Source organism: Cricetulus griseus, chromosome 4, assembly GCF_003668045.3.
Source record: "Cricetulus griseus strain 17A/GY chromosome 4, alternate assembly CriGri-PICRH-1.0, whole genome shotgun sequence".
NCBI classification, from domain to species: Eukaryota; Metazoa; Chordata; class Mammalia; order Rodentia; family Cricetidae; genus Cricetulus; species Cricetulus griseus.
Genome location: NC_048597.1, coordinates 186,118,824 through 186,146,170, shown reverse-complemented (window position 1 = coordinate 186,146,170; position 27,347 = coordinate 186,118,824). Strand labels below are relative to the sequence as shown.

The following is a 27,347-nucleotide window of genomic DNA, read 5'->3' as shown; positions in this document are numbered from 1 at the left end:
TGCCAGTTCTGAAAACTCCTATTTCAAATGCTTCAAGAGTCATAAATAATAGTCCTGAATCTACATGGCATGTGGGTTACAGCTAGCTCAGTTCATACGTATAACTTTACATAGTATCTTGTGTAAAAATAGCTTTGGTTATTAAAATCATTGCAATAAAATACCTGCACTATAATATTGTGTGTTCTTTGGTACCTGGGTGATTTTTTTTTAAATGGATGGACTCTTGTTTCATTTTTTTTTTAAAAAATATCTGAACATTTCTTAACAAACAAAGAGAGTGCACTGGTTTAGGCGCCATTCAAATTTTCTTTGCTGGGTTTGAATCTGCATTTAGGTTGTGGGCCTGGCAGGTTCAAACGCTAGGCTAGATGAGAGAAATCACACCTTAAATCCAATGAATTTAGAAAATCCCACACTGTGTTGGTCACACTCCTACGGTGCAACCCTTCCTGAAGACCAGCCCTGCTTGAGTCCCAAACCACTGGTGGTGGTGGTGGTGGTGTGTGTGTGTGTGTGTGTGGGGGGGTGTACAGGCACACCCACCCACACATGATGTTGAGACACTATACATACACCTTTGTGGTGTGGTGGAAGAGATGAGAATGTCTGATCTTAAGAGAGGACTGCTCGACGGCTCAGACATGACTGTGCTTCGAGCCACCGAGCAGCTGAGCACAGTGAGGCGTAGGGGTTGAAGGTGTGAGATTCGATGTTTTCCCGATCATTTTTCTTGCCAAGTCTTGCCCTGCTGAAGTATGCATCTCGGAACAAAGTCAGAATGCAGGTGAGCTTCAGTCTTTGGTTTCTTTGGACTATAAATACCACTTTTATTTCTTCAAATATTTCTAAGTATAAACCTGCTATCTTGAGGTCCTGGTCTTTAAAAACTTTTTTTTTTAATTAAATTTAAAGCTTTTCCACCGAGGTTCTAGTCTGTGGTTCTTCCTTCCTTCATGCTTTGGTACAAGTGCTTGATGAAGATGATGAATTGCCTGAATTGGAGCTGCCCTCATCCTGCCACTTGTCCAGACTCCTCCTTCTCGCATTCATGAAGAAGTTGCTGACAGTGCTCAGCTCCAACCCCAGCTGCTGGGAAATGGTGATTTGTAATTCTTTGGACGGACGCTTATTTTCCTTGAATATTGCATGTAGAGTTCGACGTTGGACGTCTGTGAAGACCAGCCTGGGCTTTTTGGGGGTGTTGCCTCTGTCCTTCCCGTGTTCTTGTTCTTTCCTTTTGCAAGCTGCAAAGACACATGGAAAATGTTTAGAACAAATTCCCTGTGTGGGATTGGTCAGCCGTTCCTCATAGCCTACATTTTGTCTGATGACCCCTGACTAAAGCAGCAAGGGTGACTGGGAAGGAGTGTAATAAAAGTACAGAAAGCTGAGGGTAAGGTGGAATTTTGTACACCATGGGTGGGTCCTAGCATCGTCCAGTTACTGCACTCTGTCTTAGGGTAGGTCAGGTAGCTCCATCAGGCCTAAATGAACTGATAGGTTTGGGTTTTCTACTAAAAGGACATTTAATTCTTTAAAAATTCTGTGTCTCTGTGTATGGGTATTACAAATGAATGTAGATGCCAATGGAGGCCAGAAGAGGGCATCTGATCCCCCAGAGCTGGAGTTACAGGCAGTTGTGAACCACTTGACAGGTTCTGGGAACCAAACTTAGGTCCTATGGGAGACCAGCAAATGCTCTCAACCACTGAATCATTTCTCCAGCTCCTAATTTATTTATTTATATAATGCTCTGTCTCCGTGTATGCCAGAAGAGGGCACCAGAACTCATTGCAGATGGTTTTGAGCCACCATGTGGTTGCTGGGAATTGAACAAAGGACCTCTGGAAGAGCAGCCAGTTCTCTCTCTCTCTCTCTCTCTTTTTTTTTTTTTTTTTTTTTTTTTTTGGTTTTTCAAGACAGGGTTTCCTCGTGACTTTGGAACCTATCCTGGAACTAGCACTTGTAGACCAGGCTGGTATCGAACTCATAGAGATCTGCCTGCCTCTGCCTCCTGAGTGCTGGGATTAAAGGTGTGCACCACCACCGCCCGGCTCAGCCAGTGCTCTTAACTGCTGAGCCTTTTCTCCAGACCCAGTTTTTTTTTTTTTTAATTTTTAAAATTATATTTATTTATTTACTTGTGTGTGTGTGTGGCCTGTGTGTGTAACTCCACCACAGTCTGCTAACTTCACACTTCCCCCACAGTAGGTATTCTTTCTGTATGGCACTCCCCATCTCCTCCCAGCATGCAACAGAGTCTCTCTCCCTGAAACCCTGAGCAGAGACAGAAGCCAGGTGACAAACTCTGTCGGGAAGACCCAAAGTTACATGGTGGCAACTGAGGAGTGGGACACACTTCTCAGGAGGAGGAATCCAGAGGACTGACAACCTGGAGTGTGTGTATGTGTGTGATGGGGGAGTGGTGGGCTAGTTAGAAAAAGTTTAGGATATTTCCAGGTTTCTGGTTAGATGGTGGCACACAGAAAAAGGAGTTTTATGAGGGTGTAATTACTTGTATATAGGACAAAGTGCATTGGAAGTGCTGGCTGGGCATTCTGCTAAAGATCTCCGATATGTAGTTGTCCAGAAGACAGCAGGATGTATGGAGCCTGGAGCTCAGGGGAGAGGTCTGAGCTAGAAATACAGCCTTGGAAGTCATTAGGGCTCTGGATGATAAATTATACAACGAATACTTATGGAAAAGTAAATAACAGTATTGGGCGAAGTCTCAACTTATCTATCATTCAAAAAGCAGAGCTAAGGAAGATCTCTGCAAAGAGATGTCCATTTTTCCAGCTAATCAGGAAGTACATTTGAAGGACTTTAAGAGGTCCTGGGCACTTGGCAAGATTCTGAGGACTGAAGCTACCCACAGCCAGTGTTTTCCAAGTGGCATCAGGGCAGCAGGAACCTTTTCCACAGAGGTGCTTTGAAAGGGCTTACAGGACAAGGGTAGCTAGAGAAACCTTTCCTAGACAGCCTCTTCCTCAAGATTCACACTGTATGTTAGCATACCTGACTATCAAATCCATTCAAGCCCAAACCCTTTGTGGTAGAGTATGTCTATTCTTAAATCATAAGCTACTCATATCAGGGAAATATAGGCTAGTATAATTTGCCTTAAGGTTTCAAGTGCTGTAGATACTGCAGGGTCAGAAACTGGGAGTTGAAACTGTTGGAACAGGGACCTGGCTAGCCTCTTCCTTTTTACCCCTGTAGGGCATCCTGAAAAATGCAGGCTGGAAGGGGAGCTCAGAGCCTGTGGGGCTATGAGAGATGGTACCTGTAAGTGCATGTGGTTATATCTGGAGAGAATACTGCAAAAGCCAGAACTGTCAAATATGAAGACTGTGGTATCAACAGAAAAGAGAAGCTCATTTGGGATCATGAGGTTACCATAGGAGAAGAGGGACAACCTGCAGAAACAAAGCCATACTTCTGGAAGCTTACATAGAATTATAACTATTAGAGTCCTTGAGACACATATGAATGAGAGAAATGCTTTGGGATGTCTATAGGAGACATTGTAGCATAGAGACTACCCAGGCCAAGATAGGAAAGCGGAGGTCTGAATCTCTACACGTGTATTTGGGGGTTGGGGAGAGACCCATGAACAAGGAACAAGGGGACAGGGGCCATTGCAGTATAGGGAAGTACTCACACATGAAGACACGCACAAGATATGTACCGGTGGTGGGAGGGAAGCAGAACTGGGTTTGGGGGTTACTTGTAGATACATGAGGGCCCACTACAAGTCCCTTTTAGGAAGGAGGCAAGCCAAAATGCTTTCAGGATTCTGTAACAAATTATAGGGAGAGATGCCTCAGTCCTATGGCTAGCTTTGATCTGAAGGGTGGTCACTCATGTGAGTACTGTGCAGGAGGCAGAAGTAGGCATGGATTATGCATGTTGGAGAGAAAGGAAGAAAGAGAAAAAGAGTCAGGTGCAGGTAGCAAGCATCTGCAATTACAGCACCTGGGGAATGGAGGCAGGAGGATTGGGAGCTCAAGGCAGGGAAAGGCCAGAGGCACAATGTCTGGGGTCTTGCTTTGCCTACAATATGCAAAGCAGAGCCAAATGCGTTTTGAAAACATAGCAGGGTGTACACCTTTAATCCTAGCACTCGGGAGGCAGAGGCAGGGGGGATCTCTGTGAGTTTGAGACCAGCCTGGTCTACAAGAGCTAATTCCAGAACAGCCTCCAAAGCCATGGAGAAACCCTGTCTTGAATCCCCTCCCCCAAAACAAACAAACAAACAAAAAACCAAGAGTCTTTCCAGTGTTAAAAAAAAGATTCTGTGAACAGAGCTATGAATTCAGGTCAGTTTCAAAATGCTAATTGATCAAGTGCAGTTATTTAATTTGGACACCACCACCTCCCCAATCCTGTAATGTGGGAATGTGCCCCAGCTCACAGTACCAGGAAGCACTCTCTGCAGAGAATTTTAGGACTTGTTTCCCTTGGAGGAGTGTTTCTCAACATGTGATTTGCTGCCCTCAAGCTGGTCTGTGAGTTGTCACTGATCTATAACACGTTAACAGCAGGAAACTGAGAGTGACCAGGAAGAATTTTCTATAGATGTTTGACACTGCTGGAGTATTCAAGCATGGCTGTATTCCTATCAGTAAATATTTCCCATATTATATTCTAGAACCGCAGGTACAAGGCATATGCAGGTAAAAAATAAACCAACCAACAAACAAATAGTGCTCTACTACCTAGATTTCAAAACCCCCTTTTCCCTGGAATACACTTTATAAGCATGGTGTGTGGTGACACTCTAGAACCAGCTCTGAGTCAGTGTCTGAACACAACCTTGTCCATTTTCTTCCCTTAATGACCCAAAGCCCTATCCAGCATCGAAAATGTTGACTGATGGGGCTGGAGAGATGGCTCAGGGTTAAGAGCTCTTACTTCTTTTACAAGGGCTGGGAGTTTGGCTCTCAGAACTCATGTCAGGGTGAGGGTTGCCTCTAACTCCGTCTCCAGGTCATCTCTTTTGGCCTCTGCAGGCACGTACTCAAGCGTGTATAACCACGAAAGACACATATACATCACATAAATTAAAAATAAAGTAAGTCTGAAGTGTTGGCTGAGTTGGGCAAAAGTCTACCAGGAATCTGTCTGGGAATATTGACCTGAGGGACAGATGGACTTGGAATACTTGGTAGATAAACCTGGACTCAGAAGATACAGTGGATAGTCCTGGGGCCACTAAAGATATGTAATTTTGTGCAAGTCCCTTACTGGTATTTTTTTTAACTTAATGTTCCCAGTTACAGTGGGTTTCTTACTTCCTGGGATGGCAATAAGTTTTAAGTAAGAACACATGCATAGATGTGATTAAAATCTCAAGCTCTTAAATAGTGCAGGAGTTTGCAAATTAGGGACTGGGAATGTAGCTCAGTGGCAAACACAAGGGCCGTCACTGTAAAATTTTTTGCCTATGAATTTACTAAGCTTTTCTTCCTCCTTTAGTCAGTATGAAAGTCAGACACTGGCCTCAAGTCTTTGCTGACTCGAACTTGTGATATGAAGTTGACAGACCCTGGGGACCTCTTTAACTGAGCAGAGAGCATTGCAAGGCCTCTGAGGACCCTGAAACTCCCGCTCAGAGCTGAAGCTCCTCTTCTGGTCTCCAAAGTCTATTATGATCTTAATTAAATAATGTCCAAGGTAATCCTTCTCTCTGTCAGGGTGTATAGCTACTCCATTGACTTCCATTGTACCATCTCTGACCTGTATGGATTTTTTAGTCTCTATTCTTATTGTTTGCTTGTTTGTTTGGGACAGGATTTAATCTCTCAGGCTGACCTGGAACTCACTTCGTAACTGAGAATGAGGATCAGAGGGTCTCCTGTTTCTACCTCTCAAGTTCGGGGTTTACAGGCACACCCACCATCACATTCCATTTATGTGATTCTGGGGATTGAACCTAGCTTCATGCATGTTAGACAAGCACTCTACCAACTAACTACATGCCCAGACTCCTTTGTGGTTTTTGAAAAAGGGCAAATAAGCCATGAGTCCTGTGGTACACACCTATAGTCTCTCCGAGGCCATACTGAGCTACGAAGGGAGATCCTGTCCCCTCCAAAGAACAAATAATGATAGCAACAACAAAATAAACCAATGATGGCTCTGCAATCAACCTGTCCAGATTCAATCTTATCCAGATGAAGGTGGTAAAACAAACTCTTGCTCCTCATGAATCACGAATATAAGAGCTTAAAGCAATGTCAAGCACCACAGACTCCATTAACAGTTCAATGTTGTATCTTCCTAGACCTCTAAACTATTAAAAATGAGGCTGAAGAAATAACTCAGCAGTTAAGGGCACATTCAGCATTTGTAGGGGACTTGCATTTGATCCCCAGAGCCCATGGTGTGTGTGTGGGGGGGGGGGCGCCTCACATCTGTAAGTTTAGCTCTAGGGCAATTACACCTACACAAAGACATACACATAAATCTAATTAAAGTGACAAAAATAAATCTAAAAATACATGTGCACACATACATGTGTTACATAGGTATGTGTGTGTGCTTGCTTTTTGAAGCCAAGTTTCTACTTTTGCCTTACAGGTGTAGAACAATTGTAGAACAAATGCTGGCTGGTGATCTTAGTGTATCTGTCCCAGGGCTGGCTGGTTCACACAGCAAAGTTGCAAGTAGTGAGAAGCTCTTTTTCAGTGTGTATGTGTCATAGGAGCCTGGGAGGTCACATCATAAGAAAAGCATCACTCTGACAAAAGCTTTGATTCTGCTGCAGAGCTAATAAATTCCTTCTACCAACCTGGGCCAGGTTCTTCAAGGAAAAAAACGAAATGTAGCTCCATGGCCTGCTAAGGCCAACAACCACCATGACCTCAGGGCATGGCAGGCAGGGAAGACCCTGCCTACGACTGTCAGCCTCTGTGTAAGATATGGACAGCTTGAGCCACGCCTGGTGGCAAATGCCTGGAATTATAGCTCTTAGGAGGCTGAGGTATGGAGATTGTTGAGGGAGGCGAGCCCAGGTTACATTCCAAGATCTTGTCTCGATCCTCTCCCCAGTCCCCAAAAGAAATGGACCCCTCAAGAAGTGTGTGTTGAACTGTCATCTCTTGGATCAGCTAGTCAGCCCCTCTGTTGCATATCCCCTTGTCTCACTGTTCATGTAAGTCAATCTCAGCCTGAGTCCTTAGTCTTGTAGTCAGAGACGAGCATGAAGTGGGGCAGACTAGGAAAAGAAGCCTCTTTAGCTTCCATGTGGGATAGGAAAGATGGGGAACTGAGGGTTTCATGTATACATGTCCACACACATACACATGATTAAAAAGTAACAAAAGCCCTTTGATCACATGGAGTCCAATAATTGGTATGGCTCTATAGTTACGATGTTTGTTACAAGGCAGTCAAGATATATAGCTGATCTGATGAACTACATGCTCAGTTTGCATTTTAGCTCGTGTAGGTCTATTGTGAATTGTAAAATTTATTGATCCACCTTTTATAATTAACAGCCGTATATTTTATAGTATTCATAACAACTGAAAGTTATATAAAACACACCAGATATATAACTATAAAAAAGTCACAGGTTCCAGGGAAAGGGAGATGACTCAGAGGTAAGAGCCCTTGCTCTGCAAACATGGAGACCTGAATTTGAAGCCCCAGCACTCACATAAAAGATGGCTGTGGCTGCACAGACCTGTAACTCCAATGCTATGGAGCCAGGGGAATTGCTGGGGCTTACTGGTTGCCAGTCTGACTCTAGGTTCAGTGAGAGACTGTCTCAAGGGAATAAAGAGTGATAGAGCTGGGTACCTGTTGTCTTCTCTGGCCTCTGAGTATAGACAGCATGGCTATGCACAGTCATGTACACAAATGCATACACCACATACACAAAAATGTAAATTAAAGTAATTTCCTATCATTAATTTCAAATGAGTGAAGGTTGCCTCCTTTGTATTTCTGGAAAGATGCTTATATAATCATACTGCAAATTTCCATAATATGCCAATAAAGTACACTAAAAATAAACTTAACAGAGGTCTTCTGAAGCCCAAGAAGAAGATCAATGGCTGCTCTATCTCAGAATCCGAGGATCTCGATACACTGACCTCACCTACTCTTTGTGTTTCTCCCTACTATTGCCCACCACCATGCTCTCACCTACTGTGCCCACATGCCCCTACCACACTGCTTGCAGGCCTTGCCTAAATGCACTGAGAACATTCATGCTTCTACATCATCTTTACCTACACTATTTCCTCCACCCAGAATGCCATTTCTTCCTTCTTTCCATACAAAGAATTCCTTATACAGCTAAGACAAAGTTCCAGCATTTCCCTTTCTTCTATGCCTTCTCTGTCCCAGGGAAAATTGTTGATTCCTGTGATGACAGAGCACCTCCCATCAATCATGCATGGTTAAAAAATAAGAAGAAGGAAGGAAGGAAAGAAAGAAAAATAATAAAAAGGCTAGACTATAGATTTTAATTTTTTTCAGCATTCTTGTTATATAAATGAGCTATAGGTGGGCCAGTACAAAATAGAGACACTCAAGACAAAATTTAGTATCAAATTTCAAAAATCCTTTTTCTGGACAGTTACTCTTAGGGAAACAGGGAGACACTACTGAGGAGATATTTCTAAAGTGGCATTGGAAAATCAGTGGAGGGAGGGCTGGAGGGATGGCTCAGTGGTCAAGAGCATCTGCTGCTCTTGCAGAAGACCTGAGTTTGAATCCCAGGATCCTTGTGGTGATAAAACTATCGGAAACTCCAGTCCCCTCTGACTTGAGACCCTTTTCTGGCCTCTGCAGGCACCAAGTGCATACACACATGCAGGAAAAACACTCATACACATAAAACTAATAAAATAAAAAAACTAATAAAATAAGTCTAAAAAGGAAGAGAAAGAAATCAGTGGAAATCAGCTGAGTCTTTTGGGGGAAGGAAGTTGTGATACCCTGACTCAGAAGGTGGTACAAGGCCAGGCAGGGAACAAGTTGGAAGGATGGAGCTGGAGAAGCTGAAGGTGCAGAGGAATTAAGTTGGTCTGAGACTCCAAAATGAGCTGAGAGTATAAGTACCCACACCTCTCATAGACAATTGGTGTGCAAGTTGAGGCTCTGTGCCCCAGAAGGCTAAGATACACTGTGTTCTTCCTTGTTAGGTCTACAGTGTAACTGCTCAATATATCCCTTCTGTTAAGGGTACAGAAGAAAATAATTGGATTTTTTTTTCTCCTAAGCCAGGATCTTGTGTAGCTCGGTCTGACCTCAAGCTTGCTATGCATCTAGAATGACCCTGAACTTCTGGGTCCCTCTACCTCCCTAGTGTTGGAACTACCATGCCCAGATTATGCAGTGCTGGGGAACAAACCTAGCACTCTACCAACCGAGCCCTATCTTTAGATCAAGAGCTGGAATTGGGCATATGGACAGCACACATCTACCTCCTTTATAGCGGAGACCATAACAATAAATTCATGATATGATCCCTGGAAAGGAGTCTTGGAGAAATTCAGTCTCTGGGACTGAAGTGCTCCCAAGGACCATGTCCTGGAAAAAGGTGAAGATGTCATTTTGCTTCTTTCGTGGCAGCTACATGTCACCAAACATTTTACCATTTGGGTCTCTCTGGCTACTGATGCCCCACATCCATAGTTGATGGTATCATGCTCCCCTCCACCCCCACCAGCCCTAGGACTAACCTGCACTCTGCAGTGAGAAAGGCTAGTGGAACCTTCAGAAGTCCTCAGTGGTGGACAGAATTTGCAAACAACTGAGAAGCATTAGAAGCTGGTACCTGGTACCGAGCTGGAGATGTGCAAGGTATCCAGTACATGGAGGACCCAGGTGATTCAGTCACATGGCTAATGCTGAGATGCTCTAAGTCAGTGATTCTTAGACTCCAGTCATGTGAAGATTCTGACTGAGCAGATCATGATGGGACCTGAGATTCCAAATGCCACCCTGGACCAAATGCTTCTGATGAAAGTGTAAGTTGGGATGCTCATATCCATGGCTGGGAGCTGTGCTGTCTTTTGATGCTGGGTATCAAACTCTAGGTTCACTATGCTGACAACATACTCTATCTCTGACCCACATGCAGCCAATGGCTGAGACCTTCAGCACTAACTAATGGAGCCTCCCCCACCTTGCCAAGCACCTATGGAGGAGAGAGAGCAGGGAGACTAGAAAGCAGCTTCTTTTGTGGGCATTATTTCAGGACCAGAGGGACAAAGAACAGTTTTGGAGTGACTACCAAGCTGGCACCAGAGGAACAGGACGAGCCCACATTACAATCTTGAGCTGTGCTCCTTGAACTTTAACGAATGTTATGGTCACCTTGAAGCTTGTTAAAATATGTGCCTCAGAGCCTCTGGTTCAATGGGGTTTGTAAGAAGCCAAGTGACGCAGAGCATGTGATTGAAGGAAGAGCTGGGAGTTATTCCTATCAAAAAAAAGTTAAGCAGCTCTGTTTCCAGAACTGCCACAGGACTGAGTGTGTGTGTGTGTGGGGGGGGTTGGGCACGTGCATGAGCACATACATGCATGAGAGAGACAGAGAGACACACAGAGAGAACGATAACTGAATATTGGGTGTCAGGCTTCTGACTGTAGACTGAAGGATATATAAATAGAAAATGAGGAAGGGCAAAAAAATCCATGGGAATATTTCACAATTGTGTGGGTGTAGGTATTGGTATAAACTTCTGATTTCACACACACACACACACACACACACACACACACACACACACACACACACAGCCAGTAAGATGGCTCAAAGGGTAAAGGAACTTGTCATCAGCCCTGAAAACCTTAGTTTCATCTCCAGGACCCACATGGTGGAAGGAGAGAACTGGTTACTGTAAGTTGTCCTCTGCCCTTTACACGTCCATAGCATGTATGTATGTTCATGAGTACCAGCATACACACATAAAAATAAATAAATAAATGTAACACAAATATGAATATTAGGCATGTTCACGAATGTGTCTGTGCATATCTGTGTGTAAATATTTATGTATATGCTTCCCAGCTTTATCTGAGAGAGTGGAAAAGCCAAGCCATGCTGAAAGCACATGCATATGTAGCACCCAGCTCTTCTTTGTCTCTAATGCCTTATCCATCAGCATAAGCCACAGATCATCCGGGAAGGGACAAATCCAGAGCATGGGGCAGGGAGGGTACCAGATGAATTTGGAATATCTTTTTAAAAAATATTTATTTATTTATTTATTTATTTATTTATTTATTTATTTATTATGTATACAGTGTTCTGTCTACATATATCCCGGCAGGTCAGAAGAGGGCACCAGATCTCATCACCAGATGGTTGTGAGCCACCATGTGGTTGCTGGGGATTGAACTCAGGACCTCTGGAAGAGCAGCCAGTGTTCTTAACGTCGGAACCATCTCTCCATTTTTTTATGTTGGAAAGTTTTAAAAAATAGTGAGAACATGTCATGGGACATTAAAGAGACTCCTATCAGTCAAGTCTGGGACAGCTTGAGCTCCAAAATACTTAAAAGCAAGCAACACATTGCAAGTTGCTGATTAAAAAAAAAAAAGAAATGTGTGAGTCAACACAAAAAGTAAGTGGGTAAGTAAGTAATGGAGAAAGAGAGAGAAGGCTGAGGACTGCCCTCCAATGTGGAGAAATGCTGAGATGGAAAGTTAGACCAGGCAAAGATCAACAGGTGCTAAATGGATAGGGAATTTCGAGAAGTAGAATAAATGCACTGTCTTAAAATATCTCCTATGGATTGCTTTTCAGCTGGAAGGATGGGAAAAATGTCCAGTGATTACACAGTATAGAAATTAGACAACACTTTGGTTAAACAAAACACTCACCAGGTAAGTGAGGAACAGACAGTTGGGGGCCTCCAGATGAGATCCTCAGAGAAGGCACACTGCCACCCATGCCGCTTTCTGGGTAAAGAGCAGAAGCTCAATGGAAACACGAAGAAACAACAGAAGCACACACAGGAGAACGAGCAAATTCTAAAGGGGGCTGAAAAAAAGGAAACCTAACCAGAGTTCAATTTCTGGGACCCACATGGTAGAAGGAGAGACTCAACTTCTGTAAATTGTCCTTGGATCTCTACCTAGGAGCTCTATCATGCTCGCACCCTCACACATACACACATGTGCACACACCTACAAATAAACAGACAGACAAACGAACGAATGCATGAATGTAATGAAGTAAATAAAAATTTAAAAGAGAATTGCGTTCTTCAAACATGCAAGCTTTGTAAAAGACGGAGGAAGGTGGGAGAGGGACATTTGATAGTAAAAGATCTGTGGCAGCAGAATCCGAGATGGAATTCTGTATTGGAGAACCACACTCTAAGGACATCACTGAGTCACCTAACAAAGCTGACCAGTGACCATACATGAGAATATTGCCGTCCTCAGGAAAACCCCCAGGTATTTCAAGGTAAGGGGCCATGATGAATATAACCCACATGGGAAGAGAGCAAACATGAAGCAGTACGACACTAACCACTGGCCAGTGTTCACCAGTGAGGAGGGTACCCTGATGACCTTTGTCCTATTTTATCTTTGCAGATTTTCATAATCTGAAATTAGTTTCAAGTAAAATTTTAAACAACGTCTGTGCTTCTGAATGGTATTTAATGACACTGAGGTGTGTTTGATTGTAAATATTCTATCAAGTTAATTTCAAAATAAATAAAAACTGAAGGTATATCTTATACACTCACCTTTATTTTTATTGCATTTATTTATTTATTTATTTATTTATTTATTTATTTATTTATTGTGTGTCATAGCAGCCATGGTTGCCAAGTTAGGACCGGCACAAGATCAAGCAGGCAACTTCCAGCAGGGAGTGGGAAGGTGTTCCTAAGCACCACACCAAACTGGGGAGCTATTAACCATTGATGGCTTCTGGGGGAGAGAGAGTCCGTTTCTTTTAAGTGTGGTTCACTACGTTCTAGTGGATGGCCTCATATCCATAAGTATGTGGGCAGCATAAATTGGGCTCTGGGTTTTTTGTTTTTTAAATAGAGGTAATGAAGTTTGGAGACTAAGGAGAAGAGGAAGTGGGTGTGAGTGAATATGATTGAAATACAGTGTGTGAAATTCTCAAAGAATTAACAACAACATTATTTTTCAAGCAAGACAGAATTAAACCAATATACAGAAAGGTATTGTGTCTTGGTTATAGAATAATGAGAAATTTTTCCTGTTTCTTTTTCATAATCTTGTATTTTCTATCTAGGCATTGAATACTTAGAGAAAAAAACATCTTTGAATGAGAAAAATCTAATCTTTGGTAAATCCTCATCTATAACACTGCAGGTTGCTGTGTCATTTGGTAACGGCAAAATCAAGCAAAAGCCCCAAATACAGGGGAATACTCAAGGATAGGAATGGTTGTTGGAGAGGGCATGTGAATTATGATACTTCTAAAATATAAACCATAAAACTTTATTTCCCTGAGCAGTTTATAGACCAATGTAAGTGTCTAAAAATAGGGGATTGATTAAATAAATTATAGCATAACTATAAAATAGAAGATTCATAAATGTTTTCTGTCATTAAGCACTCTGAGAGCAAAGGCAGAGTGTATGCTTTGTCTGCTGTCTTCAGATGGTGAGCATCCATACGTCTACATATCTACTGAATGAATGAATGATTGAATGAATGCTACTCATAATAGTTTGGGAAGGGGTAATGGTAAAGTTACTAGGGATTATTATGAACTCTGTTATTCTTTCATGTGCTTTCAAATACTCTACCATAAATGTAATAACATGAGACATTTTTTATTCAAAAATGTTGTAGTTAATTTTGTGTGTGCCTCTGTGCTTCTGTGTATGTGCATGTGTGCAGTGCTTGTGGAGGCCAGAAGAGGGCATTAGATTTCCTTGAGCTAGAGTTAAGGGGCTTGGCAGTCAGTTGACATGGATGCTGGAAGTTCAACTCCTTTGCAAGAGTAGCATGCTCTCTTAGCCTGTGAGCCATCTCTCCAGTCCCTGAGTTACTTTTTAAAGATGACCTGGAATAAAGGAAACTCTGTTGAAGTCGGGACCACTTTCCATCTCCCCAGAGCATGGTCACTCTGCACAGCTTCTCTACTTTGTCACTCAGCCCACTGCACTGGCACACTGCCCAATGTGTAAATAAGCAATAAACATTTCTAGGGAGGTAACTGTCAGCCAAAAGATTTAAAGCAAGAAGCATTCTCCATTTTCCCTAGAAACTTAGTTTGAGGAATGGAGAGCCTTTAATTATTTACAAAGACCATCCACCCTATACACACACACACACACACACACACACACACACACACACACACACACACACATGTTCACATACTTTAAAAGCCAGAGGTTATCTTTGAAGAGCGCAAAAACTCCCCTCAGGTTTCAGATGCGCCCTCCACACACATCTCTTTACGGATAAGCAACCCTTTTTTGTGTGTTTAATATCTTCCCAGCCTATTCCTGACGGGATGATACATACTGCCATTTAAGATCCTATACTATTAACTTTAGTACAGAGCACCTGAAAACATGCAAAAGTATAACGACAACTCAACAACAGAGAACAGGTTAGGAAGAAAATTTTGTATGACTATTTGTGTTTAAGTTTTTAAAAATTATGACTATAAGATGTATATGTAAAATAAATATTAATTGGAAAAATCCTTCTTCAATTTTGGAGCTCATGGGACAGTCATGCAAATAACTAGTATGCAGGATAGTTTTGTGAACTAGACACAACCCAGGGTCATCTGGAAAGACAATCTCAGTGGAGAAAATTCCTCCATCAGATCAGCCTGTAGACAAGTACGTGGGGAATTCTCTTGGCTAATGGTTAATGTGGGAGGGTTCAGCCCATCACGAGCACACTTGGTGAGGTGGCCCTGGGTTGTGTAAGAAAGCAGGTGAGCAATCTGTGAGTTAGTGATAAGCAGTAAGCTCACGGCTTCTATTTCAGTTTCTGCCTCTGATTCCTCTCTTGACTTTCCTTCACAACATACTGTAAACTGTAAGAGAAAACAAACCATTTTCTCCCCCAAATTTGTTTTGTTTGTAATATAGGCTGGGCTGGCCTGGAACTCACAAGAAATCTGACTGCCTCTGCCTACCAGGCCTGAATCACTATGTCACGCTGCACCCAGGAGTCTCCTCCCCCTTTCCACCAATCTCATTTTCTCCCTTGGAGGAATGTGCAGTGTATGATCATTTGCTCTCTATCACTGAGATCAGAGCCTGGCTGATGCCTTTGTTTCTGATAGGTAAGGTGTTGCTGAGCTGTGGGAAGAGAGAAGCTGCCAGCCTTATAGTAATTCAGATCCAAGAAATCTGCAGAGAACAAAAGGTATGGGCATCTTGTGCCTGTAGTTTCAGCACTGAGGAGGTGAAGGTAGGAAGATCAGAGGTTCAAGGCCAGCCTTGGCTACAGAGTGAGTCAGAGGCCAGCCTGGGCTACATGAGAGAACATTATTTTTAAAAGCAAACAAAAACAAACAACAACAACTACAGAAGGATTTTAGCCCTGGCTCCATGCATTCTGTTCTTGTTGCCCTGACTTTGGACTTAAACGCATCTCATTCATTAGAGGTGTCTTTTCACCACACCTGGTCTTCTTTCTGCAGCACACACTGAGATGAATACCCTCAGCTACTGGAAGAAGCGTGTAAACCACCTGTTGTCTCTCTTCACTAGTCCTATTTCCTGGACAAGAGTGCAAGACCTTTGGGTCTGCCCTGAGCAGACTGCACTAGAGCAGGGGCTCGGGTAAAGGAAATTAGCGACTCTTCCCATATCTTCTATCTCTCCCTACATTCTGCTCACAAACGACTACCTTTCCCTGACAAAGTTAGTATTTAGCAAGGATCAAGTTTGGGAAAAATGCCAATACAGAATGCTCAGCGTGTATTTGAATAAAAGTAGGTTGGGGGACCAGACCAAGAAAACCACCCCAAACTACCTACCTCCCCAAACCACCATCTTCCTTCCTCTCCAATGTTTAAACTATTGAATACTTAATGTTTTCAAAAAGACTCTGTATTATGTATATAAGGTCTGAAAAGGTTACAAAATCAGCTCTTAAACTCACCCAGCACCCAACAGAAGAATTTGAACACAACTGTTTTATAAAGACACAGGGAGTTTGTTTTTCTTTTTGTGATGTCAGTGATACAACCAAGGGCTTGCATATACTTGAATAAGCATTCCACTACTGAACTACACCCATGCCCATTATCTATCTATCTATCTATCTATCTATCTATCTATCTATCTATCTTCTGTAATCTATTTTTATTGTCTATCATTCATCTATTTTGTTTATCATTCATCTACCATCTTCTGTCTACTATCTATCTATATAAGTATCCAACCATCCACCTATTTATCTTCTATCTTATCTGACTATCATTTATTTATTTTAGTAAACTTTTGAGACAAGGACTCAAAAGTTTGATGATGGCAAATTTGTTGTAGCAAAGATGCTAATTTACACTGCCACAGCAATATATAGGCAGTGTATATGTGTCCGTAAAAATCCATGTTAGCCCTGTCAGCGTCTGTCACTGAACACAGGCAATAGAATCTTACACTGTAGTAGTTCTGTGCCAGGAGACAATGCTCCTGGCTGCATGGGCTGTTAGCTCCTGAGCACCTGACTGGAGAGGCAAGCCTGAGACATTGCCATCCAGATTGAGCACTGTGCCCCACATCTTGTCTAATCCTAATACAGGTGGACAGGACACTAAATGGAAATAGGAGATGAAGGTGCCCACTGGGCTTTGCCATGGTTACGCAGTCATGACAGGGGGCAATCAATGGCAGAATGAGACCTGGAAGGGACTGGAAGGCCAGATCCTTCATTTTACGTTTAAGGAGATGGAGGCTCACAAAGGTTAAATCACTTGACAAGGTCTAAGAACTAATTACTGCATGAACCTTTCTCTCAGTCACTTGGGTCTTAATCCACAGTTGCCTACTTTTAGTAATTTAAGACAGCATGATGTCATGTATAAATTTCTCAAAGTATTAATAAAAATATTATATTAAAAAGACAGCATGACGTGATTCATAATGACCTTAAATATTCAAATAATCGATTTATTTTTAAAGGTAATTGTTTAACTTTAGTGATTGATGGTTTTGATAATGTGCACTCCTTTGCTTATGGTGTGCACAGGAGTAATACTCAAAGGGATGAATATGGGATGAATGGAAGGCAGAGACAGCCTCCTCAACTATGGTTTCAATATGCAAATTTAACTGTACTAAAAGACAGGGGTCTCTTGAGGAAAATAAAATAATTGCCAATAATCTCATTGGTGATTCTTACTCTTGGATAACCTCCTCAGGAAAATGTGAGGCACCTCCTTAAAAAGTGTTCATGCTCTCCTTTATGAGCTTTCATAATTAAGCTATCCTAAGAGGGTGGGGGCCATGAGATTATGGTATGACAGCCTCAGTGAACTTCTGCTTTAAAATGTAAATCTACTTTACACTGGGACATGGAAAACTAGACCAATAGAAAACAGACCAATTTGTAGCAGATACTTAGTGTTTTTCAGAGTGAGTATAATAATGGACGGTGCTATAACCTAGTGCAGAAGACTCTGACTCACCCACTACAGCAAAAAGAACCCAACTAGGAAAGGGAGGAAGAGCACTTAGCTACCGGCTAGGAATCTGTATGGGACCAGCTCCTGCAGCCTACAGAGGAAATGCTGGTTCATGTTGACCTTGGGAATTCTCTACCTCCACCCCCCCCCCCACTCCTGATCATCTACCTTGCTCCTTCATACTCCAAGGAGCCATTCTTTTAAAAACATTCTTCAGGGCTGGGGATGGAGCTGAGTTGGTTTTTGCTTGCCTCAACTGCTTGAATGCTCTGGATTTGATCCCCAGTACTACATAAACTGGGCATGGTAGCACACCCCGGAACTCAGGGAAACATAAGATCCTGTTGCCTTTTTTTTTTTTGTAATGTTTACATTTAATGATGTCTTTGGTTTGATAATAAAAGCCTTCTGTGCGCCATTCCTCTTGCAATGCCAGAATAAAGCTTTCTAGGTGTTCATTATTTTGAGGTGAGGGCTTGGAGGGAGAGAACACCTAGTGATTTTGCCCAAGAATGCTGACTATACTCTACTGAGTTACTTCTTGTTCAAGTTTTCCTCTTGGCAGTCATTTTAATCAGCACTTTCCTATTTAATGAGCTTGTAGTGCCATTACATAATCACCCAGCTCGCCAGATTAATGATGAAAAGAGGAACTGATTTTTCCAGCTGCATCACTTGAAGTAAACGTTAACTTTCTTTCTGAGTCCTTCGTCTAACAGCATTAGCGTGACAAATATGTCTTTCTCTAGCATAAGTAATTAGAATTTAATCACTTTAACTGCATCTTAATTACCCCAAATGAATTGAAAGGACATTTAATAGCAAAGATTAAATTGCCTTAATGAACGATTTTTGTGACTCCATCAATACTGGAATCACGGTAGCCGCTCCTCACCCACTCTTCAAGATGCCTGTGATGAGCGCCACTGCCACTAGGTGGCGTGCTTCCCACGCTTGTATATTTAGCCCCCGCGGGGGCGGGGGCGCCCCATTCCTCTAAAGGCAAGAGGAAAAGAAAGTGAAAAGCACATAGCATGCTGTCTTCCTCTGACAAGCTCTCTTTGAGACTATGAAATCATCATCAGCTGTTAAAGCAATTATTGCAGAAACTGTCCATTCTCGACACCCCATGACATACACAAAGAACAAGAGTGCCTTACTGAAACTGAGTTGCTCTCAGACAATCACCAACATGCAGAACTTTTTGTCAGGGGTGTGTGTGTGTGTGTGTGTGTGTGTGTGTGTGTGTGTGTGTGTGTGTGTGTGTGTGTGTGTGTGTGTCCTAAAGTGTGGACAATAAGCAGGTTTTGGAAGAATAGAGCTAAAGGCAGATGAGAACATCAGACTTGGAAGCTCCGTGGCCTTGGGCCTTTGGGCCTTCCTCCAAGCATGGGTCCCAGAGGGCCAAGCTTACCCGTAGAGCACATTTAATGAGATGGGCCTTTCCCATTGATAATTGTTTAAGTGAACAAGGAGAGAGGGGGGGGGGGAGGTGAGCTTCACGTCTGTTACCACTCAGGCTGCTTCTTTGGAGCAGAGCAATCAAAAAAAAAAAAAATCTTGCTTATACATCTGAGCAGAAAGGATGTTTCAAAAACTTTCCTTGAGAGCCTGAGACAAAAGATTTACTCTTTAATTTCAAGAGCTTTATGATGCTTGGACCTTGTTAAATGGACGCTTAAGATAGTCAGGCTGGGCCATGGTAGCACATGCCTTTAAACCCAGCACTCAGGGGGCAGAGACAGGCGGATCTCTTTGAGTTCGAGGCTAGCATGGTCTACAGAGTGAGTTCCAGGACAGCTGGGGTTACACAGAGAAATCCTGCCTTGGAAAACAAAGAAAGAAAATGGAAAAAATCAGTGAGTTGGATGTCCCCACTCTGGGTGTAGTGACTGTGGTCTGGAACTGGTAACAAAAGCCAGTGGTGGAGAATATGCTTGCCCGGTGCCCTTAACATTGGGGAAATTGAGTTCAGGGCATCAGCACATTCCAGTGATGTGACTAATGACAAATTATTTAATTCCACTACAAAAAGCATCAGAGAAAGCAAAGGTAACTGTCACACACCATGTAGATTCCCAGACCTCCGTGCACATTAAGATCACCTGGGAGCCTGGGTCACACCCCACTCAATTAGATTGGAATATCTGGGGTTGCAGCCAGACATTAGTTGTTTAAGTCTTTAAGTGATTTCCAAGTATAGTAAGATCCATTGGCATAGATAGAGTATTAAATGGGAATGCCTACCATAGCATGCAATAACAACCGAATTAAATTCTGTGTTTTTTCATTGGTATGACAGATGTGGGCTGGACTCTGCTCAGCTGTTGTCTTATTAAATCAACACATTAATGGAATGCAAATGCTCCAGAAACTATTTGTTCCATTGTGCCATCTTTGGGAAGAAACATATGTAGATGATAGAAAAGTAAGACCCTGATAAATAATCATATGTTTGTATCAAATGTCAGATTGTCACATGACTGGCCTAGTCACCTGTAACCTCAGCAAGAAAGGAAAGGAATATACTTGTTTTAAAATAAAAATATGTAAAGTGGAATGTATGATTGTGTACTAAACTCACATTAGAAATAAGATCTTCCTTCTTTGTGAACTGTGAGACTGACATTTTCCCTGTAGAAAGAATGTGGCTATCTTCTGAAGAGGCTCACTGGTCTTATTCAAATGTTGACACACAAAAAATGAACATACAGGTTGAATTTTTATTAGAAATGTATTTGATAACAAGCATAGGTTCATGAGATCCTCTTTCTGTAGCAACCCTTGGTTTGGGGGACATTCAATTTTACCAAGGTATAGGAATCTTAGTATTTAAATAGTGTCTGAAATGAAACCAATTATTTCACTCTCAGACCACTGGGGTTGAATTACAAAAATGAGCATGTGTCTAAGTACTCCATTATATGCAGTTTACCAAGAGCAGTGGGCATTACCACTTCAAGGACGTGGTTGCCACTAATGATGGAAGCCTAGGAGTGAGGCACCTGGGAACCTCCTTCTAAATTACCCACAGCCATTAGAGTTTAATATTTCCTTTTCTTTACAAGAAAACCAAGAATGGATTTTTACCAGTATGTTCTGTAAGAACTGTTGCTTTAGGAGAACTTTGGGGACCAGGGTGTTTGATTAGCTGAATTTACCACGGATGTGGGAGATGATGACATCAAACAGCTAGTGTAACAACCTCCTTAAAGACCTCGTAGATTAGAGATGACTATAGATTTTCCCCAGCACGGATCAAAGGGACTGAATTGAACGTTTTAGCTTAATGATCCAACTCTTGTCACACCCACAGGGACGCAAATTCCGATTTTATATGCTGGTGTGCACGTGCCATGCCACGTAGGGACAAACCAATCAGCCCCTGATCTTTGACGACGGTTTTGATCTTTTCGACGACCAGACAAGGCCAGTGTTTATTCTGGGAGGGACCTCTCACTCTCACAAACTTCGGAATATTAGCTATTAATGTTTCTTTGCTACAGCGTGGAATCCTGTACCATTCCAGCTGCCTTAGGCTGAGAGGCGGTGGGGCTCTGTCCAGGGTCCTGACTCTGGGCCAGGGTTCTATGCCTGTAGGCTCTGACAGCCCTTTCACTCACCCCACGGGAGGGGAAAACAAAGGCTCCCAAGCTTAAGGCCTGGGGGCTGCCTTCTGACTCACTCAGGCCAGTTTGCTGGGAAGCAAGCAAAACAAAGGAACTGTTAATCTGTGTGGACTACACTGGTCCCAGCTTCCGACTTCAGACCGCCAGAGTCATTTCTGCACTCATCGCTCCTATTAGGGAAAATATGTCAGAGAGCATAATTCCGGCATGGAACCGAAGCATTCACCCTTTGTGGGTAGGCTAGAGTTCGGGGTGTAATTGGCAGGGAAAGATATCGTGCCTTCCTTGATAGGGATTTTGTTAGGCATCTTCTTCCTCCTCTGTACCTTCCTATCAAAATACTGTTTAGAAAATCTTTCGGACAACGATGCTCTAAAAACAAAGCCTCAGCCAGCCTAACAGCTATCTCCAGTCCCCTCGCCAGGTAGCCACTAGGGGGCGCGCGCAGCGTCCTCTGAGTAGCCACCCTAGCTGCAGCAAAGCGAAGCTAGGTTCCGATGTCCCGGAGCAAAGCCTCATCTCTGCCTCTGCCGAGCTCACGGGCGGGGGTGGGGTGGGGTGGGGGTGGGTGGGGGTGGGGGGCTAAAAGCTTCAAAGATAGCCACGCTGTAGGCTTTGGTTGGCTTTACTGCTACGACCTACCTTGTACTATTGGTAACGTCCTCTGTCAGTTCTAAGCGTCTGGGTCTAGAGTGACCCAGTACCCTGACCCTGGGCATTCGGGGATGACACTCAGAATTACCCAAGGATCTCCAGGCTGCATTTTGGGGAGGGGGATAGGTAGGCACCTTCTGAACATGCCGTGAGGTTTATTTCTGATAGATGTCCTTCTGTACGGGCTACGAGATCACCAGACCGAAGCCATCAGGTCTCCTTAAGCCTCAGAAAGCAGGCTTAGACCGCTACAAAAACTACAATCGCTAATTATCGCCACAGGCACCTCTCAACCTCACTGCTTTTCCTCTCCTCATGGGATGTAGTTACTCAACGAAAAATGCACAAAGGCAACTAACTATTGCACTACAGAAGGGACAGATAGAGTCTGAAAGATGTCGCTCAGAGCCTTCTGGTTACTGTCCTCAAATCCTGTTTACTTCACATCCGGCTGGTGTGTGTGTGTGTGTGTGTGTGTGTGTGTGTGTGTTCTGACTACCCCAGTTCACCCCTACCATTCATCCCTGGAGGCTCTGGGACTCTCGGTTTCCTCCAGATAACGGGTTATCCCTTAGCCATGCTGGGAGAAAGCCATCCCAGGCCTTGACCCCAGCCTCCAAGGCGGACATGGTCGGTCGCGCCCTGCCGGCCCTTTGTTCAAGAGGCAGAGGGCTAGGAGCAGCTGCACCACGGGAGAGCCACAGCGCAGGGCGCCAGGAAATCGGAGTGGCGCTGCCGCCTTCTCTTCCCACTCTGGAGCCCAGGAACCATTCCAGCCCTGGCATCTCTCATGCCCAATTCTGCCTCCCCCCCTCCACCCATAATTCTTCAGCGGTTGAACAAATGCAGTTCCTGGGGCCCAGTCTAGTACTCCTGCCTGGCTTTCGCTGCGGGGCAGCATGGGACACTTGAAATGTCACCGGTCGGGATAAATATTAACACAAAAGCAAATGGACGTGTGCAGAGCCAGTTATCAATCAACCAAGTTATCAATCAGCAAGGCCACTCACAGCAAACACGGCCCAGGTTGGGTTGAGTAAGACTTTCTCAGGGCCACTTCCAGGTAGAACCCCCACCTCCTGCCCCCAGTTTAGGTCTGCCTCTAACACAGAGGGGCAAATACCCGACCGCAAGGGGGCGAAGTACCAGGTGCTGAAGGGCAGACCATCTTCACGTAGGGCTCTGGAGGTCTTCTCATCTCTGACAGGGTCTGCATTGCCCAGCACACAGCCTCACCAGGGCTGAGGACCTGAGCCGACACACCGCCTTCTGGGTGCACACTGCTAGAGCCGCACTCACGTGTGGGTGTCTCTTACAGTCTCTTCCAGCTCCTGCCAACGGGCCAAAGCCTTCTGGAATATTTAATTGGAAGCTAATCTCCTCCTGTCTTGATAGACGCCCACATCAGAGGCGGGGCACCCAGCTTAGCTTCCCCACCCCACTCGGGACCAGAAGCTGAGTGCGTCTGGTCACACTGCGTTTTAATGAGCGGCAGCAAGCATTACGTTGAGGCAACATATATTGATTTTTAAAAGGTAGTTAATTTGGTGAGAATTTCCTCCAGTCTTTCACCAGCGCTTGTAATTTATACACCCTTCTGACGCCTCCCCAAACATACTGCCACGTGCGGAGGATTTTGACTCTCCAAACATGCTACGTGTAACACGGGGCACAGGAAGGCAATTGAAGAAACCACCCTTTCCACTGGGGAGTGTAGGAACTCAGTCGGGCCTTAAGAGGGGGCTGAGAAAAGATGAGGAGTTAGTCTTAAGTGCAACAGCTAGCAAAGCTTCAGTGGCTGGTGCTGTGGAGCAGGCCCGAGTTCCTGCAGTGGCCATGCCAAAGCATCAGGCTATCAGTCCTCAGACTCCATCTCTGAGACCTGCTAGTCACCATCCCAAGGACCAGAAACCGACTTCTCTTAAGAAGGGGAGAGAAGGAAGGAAGGAAAGAAGGGAGGAAGGGAGGAAGGAAGGAAGGAAGAAAGAAAGAAAAGAAAAGAAAAGAAAAGAAAAGAAAGGCTGTGACTACCGTGGCAGAATGGATGGTTCTGGGTTCCTTGCCTGAATACCCCACCCCCTCACTGAAGTCCAATCCTTCTCAGTCCTTTATGTTACCGAAACAAAAATGAAAGAGGTGGTGCTCCACTCTGTCTCAGGACACCCAGTGTCCTTTGGCTTGGTGTCTGCTGGAGCCTCCTACTTTCCACACATTCTAGGAAAAGGCCACATGCTTGGAGCCAAGAATAACACTAGATCTAGTGTACAAACACCCTTTGCTGACCTTCTGGGTCCCCTGAGCACCTGCTCAGCACCCAACTCATGCCTTTGGTGTGCAGGTTCTAGAACTTGGTCTTCCTTCACAGGGCTACCCAGCACCGAGCATCCCCCCTCCCCAGCTCAGTTTTCATATCTGGGGGTCAGAGGGCCTTGCACAGGTTAGGTTTCCAGGACTGGACACTCATCTCAGCACCGCACCTGTCAGTTCGTCCTTTCAGGGTGTGACAGAATACCACGTGGGGTGTCACTGATATTTGGAGTGTCTTCACCAAGTGGTGGAATGGGACTTTAGGGAAGGAGCACGCTTTTTTATCCACACTTCGGTGTCCCACACCGGCTAGCCTCAGAGCACTACGTGCCTCTGGCTTCAAGCAAGGGTGGATGGGAGGTTCTAAAGGCGGAGCAGTGGGGAGAGCAGGAAGATCAGCTACTCGGCGGGGACTCAATGGGCCCACCAGGGGCTCCAAAGCTACATAAAGTCATAGGTGGGACCGTGAGACTTAGGCGCCTCATTTGGCATTTGGTTGGCTCTGGTCCCCTTTTCCTTTGCCTCATCAGGCTCCTGGGCTCACTAACGCGAGCCTGCTTTAAGAACTTTGGAGCAAAGGACTAAGAGTGCAAAGGCTGGAAATTCTAGGCGGTCAGAGGCTGAACCAGGGCGGCACCTACCACCGAAGGCCTCTAGAGCCCTGATGTAGGGAACACTAGGGTAGCCTCTTCGGCTAGGATCCCAAGCTTGTCCGCACCTGCCTCTCCCCAGCTTCTCATTGGCAGGCACCGGGTGGGGGGAGGGGGGCTCGGCCTCATGCTTTGATTTTAGTCGGTGAAACGGCTCAGTGCCCTCGGCTCAGAGCGGATTGACTGTCTCTCATTCTCTAGGGACGAATTAATGGAGAACGATCAGTTAATTAACAAACCCTCATTCCAGCGTTTACCTTTCTCTTCACCAAGACTCAGACCTGGGCGCAGGGCTCAGTTGAGGCTTGAGGCGGGGGTGCGGAGTGGGGGAGGCGCGTGGACACTGGAGTCAATCAACGCGGCAACCTCCACCCAGGTCTCAGGAACTCAGTCCGCCCCTAGGCTGCCCTCTTCTCCCGTCTTCAAGGGTCGCCGAGTGTGCCTGAATCCCTGGTGCGGTTCATCATCTGGGCTCAGCTGTCCACTAGGTCTCTTGGCCCACTACAGGAGCCAGGCCTGGTGCCTGTACTTGGCAGCTGAGACTTTCAGTGCTCACAAATCAAACAGTGGGCCAGGGATTTTGAACTGGGAGACTGGCTTGCTGATTTGGGGGACACTTACACACCCCCACCCAGTAGCAAAGAGACTTAGATGAAAAAAAATCACGAAAACGAAAAAGCAAGTTTATCAGCGGTGATCCCTGGGCTCAACCAGGAGGTTCCTGGGGACCTGGTCACTGTCTGTCTCTGTCCCTCTCCTTTCCACAGCCGGTTATACGCGCAGCGCATTGTGGTAACCCTTCCAAAGCAGCCCGCCACGCATACATCGCCTGCAGGTTTGGAATCTGTGTACACACCCCATCCAAGTGTGGTTCCCCGGACGCGCCGCCTCAATAAAACAGGGCAAGAGTGGGTCGCCGAAGCCAGCTCAGTCAAATATTGACTGGCGGCTTGGGTAGTGTCAGCCCCGCGCCGGGTATGTGCCCTGAGCAACCGGAGCTAGTTTTAGGCATTCTTCATCTCTTCCTAAACCCACTATGCTCCGCTGAGAACCACACACCCAGTGTTCCACCACGTTCCTAGAGTCTCTCGGCCTGCGGCTCAAACGCCTGCAGTTCTGTCCCCGAACACAAATGCGGCCCCGAAGTCACCGAGGCCGCCTTGTTCAGTCTTCGAAGACTCCCACAGCCCAAGGCACCGAGTCCCTGAAGGAGAAGGTCGGCTGCCTAAGCTGGCTCTTCCAGGTCTAGGGAAGAAAGGGGAGGCGGAGCGGGACGAAGCGCGCCCAGCCTTCTCTCATTCCCTCCCACCTTCTGTCCCTTATCTCGCCCACGCGCCCATCGGCTCACCTGCTAAGCGGAGCGCAGACATGCGCTGGAACTCCGGCTCCTGCAGCCACTTCCACATTCTCCGGAAGGTCTCCCGGCCGGACTTGAGTTTGCTCCAGGGCTTGGGGTTTCGCAGCAGGTCCGAAAGGGTCCCCTGGGAACGGCAGAGCACCCTCTGCGCGAAGATGGCCTGTGGGATGCTGTAACGTTTAAGCTCGGTGGTGATACGCTGCGCCACCTCTTTGGTATTGATCTCTTCCATCTGCCCTGAATTACTTCCATTGCTGACCTGCGAGCCGGTCACCGAAGGGTTGGGCTCCCGGGCTGTGCCCAGGAGCTGTCCGTGGCCCTGGGCATTCAGGTGGGCATGGGGATGGTGCGGAGGAAGGCCGTTGATGGGCACCATGCCGGCCGAGGTGGGCGTGAGGTGCTGCTCTCCGTGGCGACCGAGCATGGCAGGGTGGTGGGCTTCAAAGCCATTTGGGGTGAGCATCTTGTCGGTGGGCATAGCCGCTCCGGGATGAGCATAGTGGGGAAGCCCTTGCTGGGAGTTGTGAATGCTGCCCAGACCGGAGCCAGAGAGGGGCGAGAGGCTCTGGCCCATGCCAGCCACGTCCTTGTGGTAGGGGGTATAGAGGTTATTCATGGAGGCCAGCCCGCGCTCATCCCGCATAAGTGTGAAACTACCGCTCACGTTGCCCGCCAGGCGCTGGTGGTGGTGTGGGTGGTGGTGGTGGTGGTGGTGGTGATGGTGGTGAGGGAACTTGTCAGACACAGTGGAGATGGGCGGCAGCGGCTGCAGAGGGGTTAAGGTGGTGTAGGTGGTGGGCATGCTCATACCTGGGGGAGTTTCACAGGCCATGGTCATAGTGGGGTGCAGGGGGCCAGCCAGGCTGTGCTCAGGGGCGCGGTGGTGGTGGTGGTAATCGCTGCCTCCGCTGCCGCCGTCCAGCAGGGACGCCATGCCCATGGAACGCGGGTGCGCGGGAGGCAGGTGGCTGCTGCGGTGCCCCACGGAGCTGCGCGCGTGAGGGCTGCCGCCCAGCAGGTCGGCAGGGGCGGGCACCGGCTCATGGCTCACCCCGTGCAGCTCGCCGATCGCCTCCATGGTCAGCTGCGCGTTCATCGTGATGCGGGCGAGCGGGCTGCAACATCGA

The 27,347-nt window shown here is 45.6% G+C and overlaps 1 protein-coding gene across 1 annotated transcript; it reads right to left on the bottom strand.

The window, feature by feature from the left end:
- Positions 1 to 954: 954 nt before the first annotated feature.
- On the bottom strand, positions 955 to 27,316 carry Onecut1 (one cut homeobox 1). The gene is made up of 2 exons (XM_027411157.2): positions 26,212 to 27,316; positions 955 to 1,247 (listed from the first exon to the last, which is right to left on the bottom strand). The coding sequence occupies exons 1-2, from the start codon at positions 27,314 to 27,316 to the stop codon at positions 955 to 957; spliced, it is 1,398 nt and encodes a 465-aa protein (XP_027266958.1).
- Positions 27,317 to 27,347: the final 31 nt, after the last annotated feature.

What these genes read in the sequence shown, in the direction of transcription:
- Onecut1 (XM_027411157.2), bottom strand. Translation starts at nt 27,316, where the DNA reads ATGAACGCGCAGCTGACCATGGAGGCGATCGGCGAGCTGCACGGGGTG. An exon ending in GTCTGCGCTCCGCTTAGCAG is followed by an intron (nt 1,248 to 26,211) that starts GTGAGCCGATGG and finishes GTGTCTTTGCAG; the next exon opens with CTTGCAAAAGGAAAGAACAA.